Below are 16,082 nucleotides of genomic sequence, written 5' to 3' on the forward strand. Positions count from 1 at the left end.
TCTTAGTTGTAATAATAAAATAATAAAAGATTATTTTCATTAAAAATAATCTTTTAATGAAAACAAAGTGTCAAAAATATAACTCACAAACATGACATGAAGAACAGAGTCCTCGATGACAGACTTATCAGGTGAATGTTAATACAGAGAGATATAGCTTTAGAGCAGGTGCGAAGATTTCTGAATACAGAAAATATCAGCTAAAAACTAATTCGTATTTACTAATAAATTTACCACAGTTATTTTGTTGTTCTGAATTTTATTTTTGTAAAGCAGTAGCAGTTATAAGATACCCTTATCTCGATCACACTGACTTCCTGTGTCTCTGCTGGCAGCAGCTCTGTGCTCACACTTTAAACATTAAATGTTGTGAGACAAATTTTTATTCAGTTCCAAGTTACAGAATGAAGAATTTGTTTCCAGTAGATCTTCATACAAGACCATCATTTTCTTTGTAGGCATTGTTTTGATGTGCTTTTTCTATGTACTCATCTCAACTGTTTACTATCTATAATGTCTTTGTCAATAATGTCAATTTTGCAATCAAACTTCAAAGAACATAAAAAATATATGTCTCTGCTTCCATTTTATCTTAAGCAGTTCTCAAAATAGAGATTTGACACGTAGTAACATCAGTGCTTACAGAGCAAGTTCTGTCTTCTAGTTTTAGGGGTTTTTAGGGTATATATGTAAAAGGAAATCATACAGTATATACACGAATCTTAACATGCCTCAAGATTCCACAAATTTATATAAGAAACACACATTTTCATCCTGTTTTTTACATTGTTTTCACTCTATTCTTCACCTTGTTGTGTGCTCTATAGTTGAACCTTGTCACTAAAGAGCAAATTCTTTTCTTATTGTATTTATTTATCAACCTGTGAGAAATGATATTTGGGTGAAAGCCTCTCCACCTGTGTGTGTGTGTGTGTGTGTGTGTGTGTGTGTGTGTGTGTGTGTGTGTGTGTGTGTGTGTGTGTGTGTGTGTGTGTGTGCACGTGTGCGCGTAAGACTATTCTATCTCTTCTGCTGTTTCCTCCTCAGCGTGAACTTCTTCAGCTCTGGAAACATCCGTCTCAGCGTTCTCTTTTTTGGCCGGTTTCTGCTTTTTGGAGACCTGGAGAGACGGGACACAATCCATGTTATTGTTCCTACACAGCTGCTACTTGGTTTAATACATGCTTTTACTTTCTCTGATGTACCTTATAGTAGAAATGAAGGGCAATGTTCTCCAAAAGCAGAATCAGTGGTAGGAAAACATATCTCAGGACTGAAGTTCTTGAATCTGTAGACAGAGATCTGTATCATCAGTATATCATCAGTGAGAGTGAGGTTTTAAAAGCCTTAGAAAACAAAATTTATATATATATATATATAAAAAAACACCCAGCACGCCCCTGCGGGCGGTTTATCCTTCAAGCTCGGGTCCTCTACCAGAGGCCTGGGAGCTTGAGGGTCCTGCGCAGTATCTTAGCTGTTCCCAGGACTGCGCTCTTCTGGACAGAGATCTCCGATGTTGTTCCCGGGATCTGCTGGAGCCACTCGCCTAGCTTGGGAGTCACCGCACCTAGTGCTCCGATTACCACGGGGACCACCGTTACCTTCACCCTCCACATCCTCTCGAGCTCTTCTCTGAGCCCTTGGTATTTCTCCAGCTTCTCGTGTTCCTTCTTCCTGATATTGCTGTCATTCGGAACCGCTACATCGATCACTACGGCCGTCTTCTTCTGTTTGTCTACCACCACTATGTCCGGTTGGTTAGCCACCACCATTTTGTCCGTCTGTATCTGGAAGTCCCACAGGATCTTAGCTCGGTCATTCTCCACCACCCTTGGGGGCATCTCCCATTTTGACCTCGGGACTTCCAGGTTATACTCGGCACAGATGTTCCTGTACACTATGCCGGCCACTTGGTTATGGCGTTCCATGTATGCCTTGCCTGCTAGCATCTTGCACCCTGCTGTTATGTGCTGGATTGTCTCTGGGGCATCTTTACACAGCCTGCACCTGGGGTCTTGCCTGGTGTGATAGACCCCAGCCTCTATGGATCTTGTGCTCAGAGCTTGTTCTTGTGCTGCCATGATTAGTGCCTCTGTGCTGTCTTTCAGTCCAGCTTTGTCCAGCCACTGGTAGGATTTCTGGATATCAGCCACCCCCTCTATCTGCCGGTGGTACATACCGTGCAGGGGCCTGTCCTTCCATGATGGTTCCTCGTCTCCCTCCTCTTTCTTGGGTTTCTGCTGCCTGAGGTATTCACTGAGCACTCGGTCAGTTGGGGCCATCTTCCCAATGTATTCTTGGATGTTCGTTGTCTCATCCTGGACTGTGGTGCTGACACTCACCAGTCCCCGGCCCCCTTCCTTCCGCTTAGCGTACAGCCTCAGGGTGCTGGACTTGGGGTGAAACCCTCCATGCATGGTAAGGAGCTTTCTTGTCTTTATGTCAGTGGCTTCTATCTCCTCCTTTGGCCAGCCTATTACCCCAGCAGGGTACCTGATCACGGGCAGGGCATAGGTGTTGATGGCCCGGATCTTGTTCTTACCATTCAGCTGACTCCTCAGGACTTGCCTGACCCTCTGCAGGTACTTGGTGGTTGCAGCTTTTCTAGCGGCCTCTTCATGGTTCCCATTCGCCTGCGGGATCCCCAGGTACTTGTAACTGTCCTCTATGTCTGCAATGTTGCCTTCTGGTAGTTCAATCCCCTCAGTTCTGACTACCTTCCCTCTCTTTGTTACCATCCGACTACACTTCTCCAGTCCGAACGACATTCCAATGTCATTGCTGTATAGCCTGGTAGTGTGGATCAGTGAATCGATGTCTCGTTCACTCTTGGCATACAGCTTGATGTCATCCATGTACAGGAGGTGGCTGACAACTGCTCCGTTCCGTAGTCGGTATCCGTAGCCAGTCTTGTTAATGATCTCACTGAGGGGGTTCAGGCCTATGCAGAACAGCAGTGGGGACAGAGCATCTCCTTGGTAGATCCCGCACTTGATGGTGACTTGTGCTATGGGCTTGGAGTTGGCCTCTAGTGTTGTACGCCACATCCCCATTGAGTTCCTGATGAAGGCTCTTAGGGTCCCATTGATCTATATATATATATATATATATATATATATATATATATATATATATATATATATATATATATATATATATATATATATATATATATATATATATATATATATATATATATATATATATATATATATATATATATATATATAAATTTTGTTTTCTAAATTTTGTTTTGTTTATATATATATATATAAACAAAACAAAATTTAGAAAACAAAATTTATATATATATATATATATATATATTAAAAACACTCCCTGTAAATCGTGCTATTTAACATAAAAGAAATATTAAATGATGGGCTACCAGTAAGTGGCATATAAAATTCTACCCACCCATACCCCCATCACACTTAAATGTCCCAGACACAATGTGGTGGCCACATTGCATCACTGACTGAACAGTAGCTACTAATGAACTACTTACAGATAGGCTTGCAAATCTTTAGACAGCCTTTAGATTGTTATTTTAGGTGTTTAGCTTCAGTTTTATGATATGAGGGTCTTAAAGTGAGACTCTTTTAAAGGACTGGAAAAAAAAAACATTTATTAGATGTATTTTCCAGTGTATACCCACAATTTCTCAGGTTCTCAGCAGGGGTTATTTCTTTGTTCATCAGCCGCTCATAACAATTGGCATGTTTATGTTTGAGTTCAATCATGTACTCACAAAAAATACAATTAAAAAATAGAAAAGGAATAAGTTTTATTTGTATTCCAGATACTTTCTTTATTCTTTACTGCATTATTGGAGTGATGTTTAAAAAAACCATGTAAATATGTTGCAGTGAATCTAGTGATCTATGTCATTCATTTACTGCCATTCAACAGCAAATAGAAATGTTGAGTTCATCTGTCTACTTACATATCACAAAGGCATGAATCCACTGAGCCTCTTGAGCAGTGATTTTCCTTGATGACACTGTTATCTCATACACACAGCTGTAGTCGGCATCATGTTCAAGGTCAGCTACAGGAAAACTCAAGGAGGCTGAGTTGTTGACAGATGTCATGTTGTATTTCATATTAGAGCGAGTGAAGATGAGAAAGAAAACAGCTCCTGTATAGTGTACACTAGTTGTGCAGGTGAAGATGAAGCTGTAACCCTTGATGATTTCTGCACCTTCAGGAACCTTGACCAGTCCCCCATTTGGAGACGTCACAGAGATACTGGGCTGCTCCAGTGACACTGAGAACAAAAGAAACAACAAATACAAGAGAACAAGAAACTATAGTGAAAAAGAGGTACCAACTAATGGCAGAAAATCTCTATACCACTGATTTAATGTCATAGCTTTCAGCCTGTGAGGGTGGAACTGAAGGAAAAAGAGGGAGTGAGGTTGGGGAAGGACTTGCATATTTCCGCAAGACAATACTATTCATGTTAGAGGAGTACGGGAGCTGACTCCCTGCAGTACAGTCCTTTTCCAAAAGTCAAGCAGCTAATCTCCTCAGTTCACAGATACTTACAGGCTGTCTGTTACAGCTCTAACACACCTGTGTTGTGTGACCTTTGCTCTCTCCAGGACCCAGGTGTCGTTGTCTTTTCCCTCCCTTTGGATAGACAAATTTGTGTTGTGGTTTTCCTTTCTTGTTTTGATATTGATATAACGGCATTGGGGTCTCTTTGTGTTAAGAATAAAGTCTATGATTTTACCATTTCTGCATTTTTTCATTTCTTTCTTTCTGTCCAGGCTTTATTCATTGTTGCTCCCCATACACTCCCCCAGACTTCCATCTTGGGGACGTAAGACTGTTGAAAGGTGAGGGGATGCTACAGTGGTAAACATGACCCAGATTTTAGGAAGTAAAAATGAAAACTATTTTTCCTATTTTCGTATTTTTCTTACAATCGTATATTTTCTCAGGTCAAACACTCTTTCAGTGTTCAATTGTAAATATAATATTGGTTTATGAAATTTGCTAATCATTGCTTCCTGTTTTTACTTTGATTTTACACAGCAGCCCAACATTTTTGGAAATGTGTTGTACTTGTTTCTCCATAGCTATTGTCTATTACAGCTCACTCAGGCAAACTCCTGCATAGATGAATATTTTCATGGTTTGCAGATAATATAGTCACATGAATATGATTAAGATCATGTCAATTTTTATTTATTGGTCGCAGTATATATTGGCATGCAATGGAATTTAGTTCATGCCCTCAAAGAGATGATTGGGGAGTGAGTGTTGCTGGTATTTCTTATCTTAATGGATGTGATGTCATACTAATAACCTGTAGTGGGTGTAACAAGTACACAGTATTGGTCCTGTCAAAGAAATCACTGTAATATAAACAATAGTACATTTTATTACCAATAACAGAGATGTTAGCAGAGTCACTTGTGGAGATGCTGGAGTCGTGTGAATATTCACACTGGTACAATCCATCCTTGTCAAAATCTACTTTGAGGATCTTGAATGTAGCAGAGTTGATAGTTGATGGTTTTGTCTGACTGAATGAGCCTGAAATCTGCTTCAGAGTAAATTCTCCTTGTAGGAGCTGTTGGCTTTGAGGTGATATTGAACAAGTGATGCTGAGATCACTTCTCCACTTAACTTTATTAGCAGGATTCATGGAGATTCTGGGCTTTGGGAGGATCACTGAGGAAATAGCAGTCACAGAGAGAGGATCCAATTAAAATGGTAAAACATTTACCTTATTATATTAATAATATAATAAGAAACAATTTAATTTTTCACCTGAGCAGACAACACCAGCATCCTGACTGTGTGTACAGTCATGTGTCCCAAATCCTCTGTGCTGACACTCAGTCAGAGATCTCTCACTTCCTGAACAGTCCACATCATCAAGCCAGATGGATCCACTTCCCTCAGCAAAGCGGGCTGATACAGCAGCACTCTGTGCCGTTCCACAGCCGAGCTCTCTACAAACCACCTCGGCATCATTTATGTCCCAGTTATCATCACAGACTGTTCCCCAAGTGTTGTTGTAAAAGATTTCGACTCTTCCAGAGCACAAAGTGCTTCCAGATAATCTGACTGGCACACCTAGGCACAATGAGCACAACATAAAACAAACACTTTTTTTATGGAATGAGTGTTATTCAGTGTGGAATTAGTTCATGACTACACTCATTTACTCACTCTGCATGCTGAGCTGCTCACTGATCATAAAAAACTACTAAAGAACAGTTTTATTTATGTGCTTCAGTGTTGAATGTTATCATAAGATGTTCCAATCAGATAAAATATTATTGTTTTGACAGTTCACACTCTAATTATATACTTCCATCTACTTTTTATTTTGATATTATTGGGATTTTTTGTGCTTGTTAATCAGACCTTCCTCTCTGTCACGTCCTCACTCTGTTGCTGGTACTACTGTTGACGTTGCAGCAGCAGCAGCCCTGACAGTTAACATGACCATCAATTTGACACATTTTACTGCATCTATTTCTTTTTTCTATTTCTCACGTAACTTTTCAGATCCACCGTTTCACCTTCTTTGTCCATCATCAACTACATCTGCCACTCTAAACTCTGTTCTACAAAGTGCATGACAACACAGGGAAAATAGGGGAGGGGCTAGTTGCGTAAGTAAGATTTGTTTGAGGAAACGTCGGTAATGAAAATTAAATAATGGGCTACTGTTAGTGGTTGTAAGGTGCACAGCAGCCTTTAAGTCATATTTTACATGATCCAAAGAACATCTCACCTGAACAGATGACACCAGCATCCCGATGATGTCCACAGTTGTGCGTCCCAAATCCTCTGTGCTGACATTCAGTTAGAGAACTTTCACTTCCTGAACAAGCCACATTATCAAGCCAGATGTCTCCCTTTCCTTCACCAAATTGAGCTGATTGAGTGGCTTTCAGTGCCGTTCCACAGTCTAACTGTCTGCAAACCACCTCAGCATCATTTATGTCCCAGTCATTATCACAGACTGTTCCCCAATGTTTTTTATAGTAGTATTCAACTCTTCCAGCACACGGAGTGGACCCAGAACCAGCTAATCTGATACGCACACCTAAATGCAGAAAACAAATAACCTATTTAATTTTAAATAGAGCATATAGTATATTTTGAGTTTTGATTACTTGTTAATGATGGTAATAATGATGGTAGTTTCATTAGACTCATTTGTGTTTCAATTATATAACCTTTACAAACAGTTAATGACACAAATGAAAAAAATCCACATAATCCCACTGTGGTGTGACACTGGCAGCTTCAAAGTGTGATGAACAAAGAACATATTTCTCCTTGTATTACACCTCTATCCATACTGAATCATATAATTGCTCATTACTGCACATTAAGCTCACGTATGAGCTCAGGTTGATCACTCACCCTGAATTTTAACACAAAATTTACACCAACAACAAACAACACTTCTAGATGGTAAAAATAATAAGATGGTGATGAATAATCCTGAATTTATCTCACCTGAACAGATGACACCAGCATACCAAAAATCTCCACAGTAGTGTTTCCCAAATCCTCCGTGCCCACACTCAGTTAGAGAACTTTCCGCTCCTGAACAGGACACATCAGTTAACCAGATTTGTCCTGTTCGTTCTCCAAAAACGTCCTCCCGAGTGGCACTCAGTGCCGGTCCACAATCTAACTGACTGCAGACCACCTTGGCATCATTTAGGTCCCAGCCATAACCACAGACTGTTCCCCATCTGTTGTTGTGATAGATTTCAACTCTTCCAGAGCAACGAGTTGACTCATGTGGGTTGACTAATCTTATTTGAACACCTAACAAGAGAAAGAGATAATTATATAATATATTTATTAGTTTTTGATTACTTAAAATCAAAGAAGTAATAATGTTGCTGAAAGCAAAAACAGTAAAAAAACAAACAAACCCAAATTAAATAAGGAAATGCAGTGAGGAAATGGAAAATTGTATTCCCCGTTGTTGTTTTTTTAAAGCTTCCTGTGTCTTCTTAAATTTCTTTGAAAATATGACAACATTTTTTCTTTTAAAATTCTTGAATTCAGATGTTTTTAAAGTTGTTTTCGTGTTTTTTCTTTTTGTGTAAATTCTATTTACTTTAACTATCAAAATATGAAATAATAATGTACAAACACTTTTTAAACATTATGTTTGTTTTTTCACCATTAGAATTTTCAATAAAAATTGGTTTAAAATTTATTCTGCTTTATTAGACATTATTAAAGCAATGATGATGATGATGAAGCCTTTATTTGTCACGTGCAGTTGACTGCAGTGAAACTGGACCTCTTCCAACCATACATACAATATACAAACAACACATTGGGGAGACAGGTCAGAATCGGTAGCGTAAAGAAAAACAATGAAATGTACAACACAATAGGGCAGTGGCGGAGGAAAAAGAGAACTCTACTCAGACTTAGCTCCTGATAGGGGATCAGTATGAGAACAGAAAACAAAAACTCCTCAGCACAAAAGCACAGGAATTTGATATGCTATACGGCTGAGAGTGGCCGCCCTGGGTTAAAATCTGATCCGCGGTCCTTTGTCGCATGTCGTCCCCCTTCTCTCTCTGCCCCTGCTTTCCTGTGCTTTCTTCACTATATCTATTAAATAAAGCTGAAAAAGGCCAAAAAAGAAAAGAAAAATCTTGTTGCTCGGTCTGGTTCCTCACTGGCACTGCTGCTACTCCCCCTGGTGATGCTTCCGGACTCCCAAGCTGTGGCTTTTCACAGCAGAGGTTGGCTGTCACAGAGCAGTGGCCATTTCTTTCCACCTTCTTCTGTGTCTCTGCAGGTCCAGGGTGCTATAGACACCATGCTCAGCTCATTGGGGGGACCACGAGCATTAGGACAGGAGTGCTGAAGGTGTGCCACCCCTGCCACTCTGGCAGGAGTGTCCAGTGATGGAGGGGGCACAGGTGTTCCATGTCGCTGGACACCATCCCCTGGTCCAGGAGAGATGCACTGGGTTCCGGGTAAGGTGCCAAAGAGGTACTTGCCAGGTTATGGTGGACCCAGGCTGCAACCAGACCTGAGTCCACCAAACCCCAGTTCGTTCAGTGACATTGTTGGTCCACCTGGAGCGAGCAGTTGGCATGGATGGAGTACACCCAAAACTCGAGCATGTCAGCTGCCACTGGGATGTCCCCTTTTGACGCGTCGCTGGGGTGCCAACCCCAGCTACTTTTTATCACAGAGGGTGAGTTGGCTGACCCCTCCATTCAACAACACATAAGTCATTGCAGGCGAGCATGGCGGTCTACTGATCACACTCCTGTTCCGGTCTATCGAGTTGGCCAGAAAGGTGTGGCTCTCCTCCAGGTACATTCCCCTGAGAACTTTATCTAAGAAAATAGCTCTCCATTTCATTGGCCCGTTTGCCATACAAGCCATTCTCAATTTAATTTTTTAATTAAATTAAATTAAATTAAAATTAATTTAAAATAGTAAGAAGTGTAAGGGTTTAGTCAGGAACAATTTTGCAACCACTCATATTTCATATCTTGATTTTGAACAGAAACGAGTGGGTTTAGTGCAGACACTCTGTGGTGCAACATCTATAGCAATTAACATTAACATAAGAAACGATGTAGTACGGAAACTGACTTCATGCAGAGAGGACATTGCGGAGAAAAAACACCTGCAATGGGACTGTGTGGAATTTTCAAAATTTTAGGGAAATTTTTAGAAAAGAAGGTGGACCCTTTTACTAATTACCCAGCAATAAAGCTCAGTGTGGTGCTTTAAGCTATGTCCACATCCAAGTACAGTTTTTTTCTTAACAAGTAGACCTTGCTACCATTCTCTTATTCTCTGTTAAATTAACAAATAGTAGGTACAGTTTTCTTCTTAAATGATCATGTTGTATTCATTCATTTTATACAATTCACATTATGTGTATACTACTTACAGAAAATGTTTGCATGTGAAACAACAGAAACAACAGAAAACTTCCACTAACAGAAATGGTAAAAGAGACTGACCTGTAGCAGCTGAAGATGCAGACAGATAAGAGACTGTAGCAACTGTAAAAAGACAAAAAAATAATTTGTTTTTCTTCTTTGGATACGATAAATAACAGAAAATCTTTAAGAAACTTAAACTGACTGTTAGTATACCAAAGACAGAAAATAATAAAATGATATAAAATGCATCTCACCAATGGCCAAATAGAAGACGCTGCTCTGTGTCCACATGACTGAGAAACAAAATGTTTTCTGTGTAAAATGATGCGTGGCAGAAAACTGAAGTTAAATCTGTGGTCTATGCAAATGCTTCAGACTGTATTGGTTTTCCCTTTAAACATCTGTTCATTTCCATTATTTGTCTAAATTAAAAATTACAAAGTACAACAAACAAAATCTGAGAAGACATGTAACAAAGCAGGAGAAGAAAGTAAAAACTTTGTTCATTTCATACAGTTTGGCACCTGCATGAAATAAAAGAAATACGTATGTGCGGCACTAGTTCAAGTTGAACACCCGAATCTAAATGGAATTAAAGATTACGTCTCAAACTATGTTCATCTCTGAATGTTACTGACAGGCGCTACCATCTTTGGTGCTTCTTTTCTTCCAGTTTTATTCTTCTAGTGATCACACAGAAAAAAAAAGTTCACTATTAAAGTTTAATTTTGTGTTCAGCCAGATGCAATAAAAATGCATTGGTATTCTTACCAGTTCTGCGTTCACAAGAGTTAGAAAGCTGAAGTGAAGGTTACTCCTTGATAGTTGTAGTTCGCTACAGCTGTCTGAAGGCTGCAGGAATTTGTTCCGCCTACAGACTCAAACAGTTGTGATAGTGCAAAAAGCTAAACCACAGATACACAGATTAACACATCGATATTTGTGCTACACTGTTAAAAAATAAATGACTGCTAACTAAGCTCCTTTCTCCACTCAGCCCCTCATGACCATCTGTTCTTGTTTTTGCCTCTCCTGATGAAGATAAAGCAAGAAACTCTTTTCTTAACAATATTTTTCACATAAAAAAATCTTATGAATATAATCTACAAAGAAGGCATTTGGATCATTGGAAAGCAAGAGCAACAAACATGATGACCACGACCATTTAACATATCTAAAAGTGCAGCACAAGGTCTCTGTCTGCCAAGACTAGTGCAAAGAAATCCAAAGGCTCATAGCAGAAATTGCATCAACAGAGAGAAAGAGATATACTATGGGGGTAAAGCACATGAAAAGGAACGAAACACTTTACACGCCAACCTCAAAGTTTTTAACCACTGACAGTTTTTTTTAAGTGGTAGATGTGGTAGTTGCAATTGCAACATTTAGTGGATGCATTGCATCAAACCTTGCACCAGAAAGCCAAATGTCCAATTACAGCGCAATTATATTTTGCTCAGATTTATTATTTTTTAACTTATCTGGCAACTTATTAGTAAGGAAGGAAAGCTGTGCATATTTCTGCTTTTTATTTCATGTGAGGAAAATCACAGACAAACTCATCAACTCGTCAGTTTATTTCTGATGCTGTCAGTCGAAGTACCTCTCATTCAGTGATAATTTATATAAACCTGCACTGTTAAGAAAATAGAAAAATAATCAGGAGAACATAATATTCACTGGGAAACCAGAGAAATACTGTCAATTAACAGAAACTTACCATTATGAAAAATAAATTTGTGTATACGTGCAGATTTTGTTTGTAAATTCAAGAATTTACATTTGTAAAAACAATGAAAATATGGTTGAACACTGTTATATTACAAGTAATCAGACTTAGAGTTTCAGAAAATCACTGTTGACAAATCTTTGGTCCATGATTAATGTAATAAAATGATATACAATCCATCAAAAGTCACAGTACTGTTGTTACACTATTAACAGGATTCATAATTATCTCTACATTTTTGATTATATCAAGTGTAAATGGGTTTTTACATGTATTCTGACAAAGTAAAAGGGGTTTATTCTTTAGGAAAAATCCAGAAAATTTTACTGTAATAACAAAATATTCTTAATTACAACTCTTATCAACTACATACTCAGTGATCAGGTATGGTTATTTAACATCAATTTCTGTTAATAGAACACAAAAGAAAACTTTTAACAGTTTACTATAAAAAAAATAAAAGAATTCTGTTCCAAATGACTTTTACTGAGCTTTACTTAGAAACAAAAAATCAAACCATGTAGCAATTAAGCCAAGGATTCACTAAATTTAGAATCATGCTAAATATAACACGTTTGGATACTTGTAAACAGTAATGTTTCAATCCAGGTGTTCAAGTTTGCTGTGAACACAATGACATTGTTGCTCATCCTCAAGGAAAGAAAAGTTAAGACCAGGGCTCACTCCTAATAAATTTGTTTTTCTTCTTGTCAGTACTGGTAGAATAAGTGATATAATCAGTCTATTCAGGTTGCACAGTGAGTGTAACTCAACCAGGATCACACGTCGATAGGTGCAGTTTTGGTTTAGTTTGCCGTTTATCTCAAGAGTGTGGTAGAGACACCAGGGGACAGACTATCATACGAGAGAGCGAGAGTAAGGGAGAGAGTTTGAACAGGATAAGACAGGCTTTCGACTGTGCGTGTGGCTCCCTTGTGGCCAGAGAGCGCAGTTGCACTATTGAGCACAAGGTCCAGAGAACGGCTGCAGAATGATGTCAGTTGTGCGGGTGTCTAAGGAACGTGTTGACCCTTTTAAGTCATTTACTGAATCTGCTTATGCATAAGTGCAATGTTTATAAGTCTGTTCACTATGTGGTTTGTTCATGCAGCTAAGGCTAGCTGGTGTGTTACACACTGGTAAGCTAAAACGATTTTGGTGCTGTTATGTAGCATTATTGTATTTACAATTAATAATAGGCACTGTCTGGTTTTGATCATTGTGTGAAACATATGCGCAAAGATGATCATATATAGGAAGAGTCATTCGTATTTCTGGTTATATTGTTAGACAGTTAATTAGTCATAAATTATGATTTGAATGTTTATTGTGTTCAGAATGAATATGCAATTGTGATCCCTCATGAAATGTGTAATGAGATGAACACAAATGTAATGCCAGTACTCAGAAGCCAGCAGGTTAAATTAAAAACTAATCTTTAAGTGACCTGAAAAAGAACAAAGGTAATAGGCTATAAATAAATACACACAAAGTGTGTAGCGCCTCCCTTTTTTTTACATAACGACAATGTTATTTATTAAAATAAGTCAGCATTACTGCATTGAGCAGTTCTGGGTTTAATTAACACTGTATATAAATAAAACTGAATACACTGCATAATGTCCCCTGTCTCCTGAAAAACCTTTCAGCCCATAGTGTCCCCTTCAAACATTTTTTTTCTTTGTTGTCAGTGGCAACCGAGGCACTGGTCTGATTGGCTCCAGAGGACGTTTTAAATCAGCACTGTGGGCATTTCAGATTTCAACACAGACAGTTAATTGGTACACTATAAAAAAGGCATAAAGGTAAGTTTTATTAGTCCAATAAATCCTGAAAAACGAGGAAAACTCTCAGTTAATGTTGAAAACTGCAGTTATCATAAAAAAATGTGATAATGGTAAGACAAACGTTAATTTGAGTAAACCAATGCATTTTAGTTTTAGTAGTAACAGTAATGTTAAATCTGCATTTACATAATTTCAGAAACTTCTGAGACATCTGAAGAGAAAGGGAGGTATCACTGATTTGTTCCACAGAGAGGAGGGATCAGGAAGACAAAGCAGATGTAGGTACGGATAGCATAACAGGAGAAAGTGACGATGCAAAAAGAGAAGCAGAACAAGCTGTGCTAGGGCAAAAAGCTGAGCCAGCACAAGAAATTGAAATGGGGAAAGCAACAGAGGATGAAGAAATAGATACACACTTCAAGACAGAGGAGTGGATAGGGTCAGACAGCAGAGGGGAGGAGAGCCCGAGTTCCCTGAGACTATTCAAAGTGATCCCCATGGTAAGATGTCTATCTGAATTTGAAGAAATTATCTGAGGTTTCCTAAGACATATCAAGGCTGCAGCAGGAGAAGCTTCTGCCCAGAATGGTACAAAATTACACCCTTGGTTGGAATATTCCCAGAGTAGAGACTTTTGTTACTGTTTTGCTTGCTGGCATTTTTCACTTTCTGATGTTCCCAAAAGTGTTTTTACTTTAGCTGTTGGATATCGTAATTGGAAGAAAGCATTGTTTACAGACCTGCTTATACCAAATCTCAGAATCAGAAAATGTAATGATTGCGTGGGCAGAGAATACAAAAAGAGTGAAAAAAAACTCTGATGATGTAATGGAAAGTCATTGCCAGAAACAGGTACTTGATGACCATACGTAAAGACAATAGCAGAAATTCTAATGACCCTGTGATTAAAAAGAGATACATTTTTTCCTTGTTGCTGGCTATTTGAGAAAAGTATTGAACTTCATTTCAAAAGGTTGAATATTCCAAACTGTGGCCTTGCAAATGTCCCATAATCCGTAATGGCCTACAAAAGATTACAAAAGATTAACTCCAAAAATACAAGCCTGTAATGTTACAGACATTTACAAATTTGCTATATAAATTTGCATTTTGGCTATGGCAAGAACAATATAGAATGTGAATATGTGAAAAATAGATTGTGCATGCGTGCAGCTTAGAGGGAACAGTGGTCGTGTGTAAGATTCTATTTTATTTCTTCTGCTGCTTCCTCCTCAGCATGAACTTCTTCAGCTCTGGAAACATCCGTCTCATCGTTCTCCTTTTTGGCTGATTTCTGCTTTTTGTTGACCTGGAGAGACGATACACAATCAATGTTACTGTTCCTACACTTCTCAGCCACTACTCAGTTTAATACATGCATTTTTTACTCTGATGTACCTTATAGTAGAAATGAAGGGCAATGTTCTCCAAAAGCAGAATCAGTGGCAGGAAAACATATCTCAGGACTAGAATTTTTGGATCTGTGGAAAGAGTTTTGTATCATCAGTTATTATGAAACAAAGATCACTGGTTTTAAAAGCTTTGACATGAAATATTTGAAAACTTCTCATACATCATTTATGTTAACATTAAGGCGAAACGATTGCAAAAGTCTCTTTACCATCAATAGCTCGCCATCCTAGACACACATGGTTTAGGAGGCGTGGGTAATGATGGCCAGTATGGTGGCGTCATTGAAGCACTATTAGACTGAACAGCAGCCACTATGGATATGTTTGGTAGTCTTTAGCTAGTTAAACAATTCTTGTTATTTTACCTGCATCACAATTATATGATCTTAAAGTGAGAGTTTCAGGTTGATTTTGAAGGATTCAACAAAAATATCGAATGTGCTGTGAAGGACATACTATTTTATAGCCACAGTCTTCAGCAGGTGTGGTTTGTTTCTTTGCTCATCAATTGCTCACACTACAGAGCATAGTTAGTGAAATTAATTGTACAGTTAAAAAACAAACCAAAAAAGTCAAATTCTTATTTTTGATTCAATGTTCTTTCTTTCTTTATCTTTTACTACAGTGATGTGTAACAGCATCCATTTCAATATGTTTCAGTTAATCTACTAGTTATTCAGTTACTGCTCACAGCAATTAGAAATGTTGTGCTGTCTACTTACATATAATGATAGTGTGAACTGACGATGCCTCAGAAGTGAATGTTCCTGCTGGAAGAGTCATCTCATATGGACAGCTGTAGCAGCCGATATGTCCGATGCTAGCTACAGGGAAACTAAAGGAGGCTGAGTTGTTGACATTTGGCTTGGTGTTTTTCATGTTGGTATCATAGAAGATGAGACTCACCTCCTGAATAGTTGTCATTAATTGTGCAGGTGAAGATGAAGCTGTAACCCTGGATGATCTCCTGACCTTCAGGAAACTCAACCAGTCCTCCATTTGGAGACATCACAGAGATGCTGGGCAGCATCAGTGACACTGAGAACAAAATAAACAACAAATAAAGAAACTTTCAGTCTGTGCAGGTGACACTGGAGGAAAAAAGAGGGAGTCCTGTACATATAAAACCAACCAAGGGGGGGACAGATGTTTGTGAGGTTGGTTCAAATCAAATCAAATCACTTTTATTGTCACATCACATGTGCAGGCACACTGGCACAGCACATGCGAG

At 38.6% G+C, this 16,082-nt stretch overlaps 1 protein-coding gene across 1 annotated transcript; it reads right to left on the reverse strand.

Moving 5' to 3' along the window:
* Positions 1-1,015: 1,015 nt before the first annotated feature.
* Positions 1,016-9,345, reverse strand: LOC146648227 (scavenger receptor cysteine-rich domain-containing protein DMBT1-like). Its single transcript, XM_085390061.1, has 8 exons — positions 9,282-9,345; positions 7,498-7,815; positions 6,764-7,078; positions 5,788-6,096; positions 5,401-5,688; positions 3,950-4,273; positions 1,206-1,288; positions 1,016-1,120 (listed from the first exon to the last, which is right to left on the reverse strand). Exons 1-8 carry the CDS (start codon positions 9,343-9,345, stop codon positions 1,016-1,018), a joined length of 1,806 nt encoding a protein of 601 aa, XP_085246187.1.
* Positions 9,346-16,082: the final 6,737 nt, after the last annotated feature.

Source organism: Rhamphochromis longiceps, linkage group LG18 (genome assembly GCF_057381845.1).
Source record: "Rhamphochromis longiceps isolate RC_006_pf linkage group LG18, R_longiceps_female_GT1.1, whole genome shotgun sequence".
NCBI lineage: Eukaryota > Metazoa > Chordata > Actinopteri > Cichliformes > Cichlidae > Rhamphochromis > Rhamphochromis longiceps.

Bases quoted from the DNA above. Each gene is read 5' to 3' on its own strand.
- LOC146648227 (XM_085390061.1), bottom strand. From the start codon at position 9,345: ATGTACCTGGAGGAGAGCCACACCTTTCTGGCCAACTCGATAGACCGG. The intron at 5,689-5,787 runs GTGAAAAATTAA...CTATTTCCTCAG, and splicing joins TGCTGGTGTTGTCTGCTCAG to TGATCCTCCCAAAGCCCAGA. The intron at 4,274-5,400 runs GTAATAAAATGT...TTTTGTTCTCAG, and splicing joins TGCTAACATCTCTGTTATTG to TGTCACTGGAGCAGCCCAGT.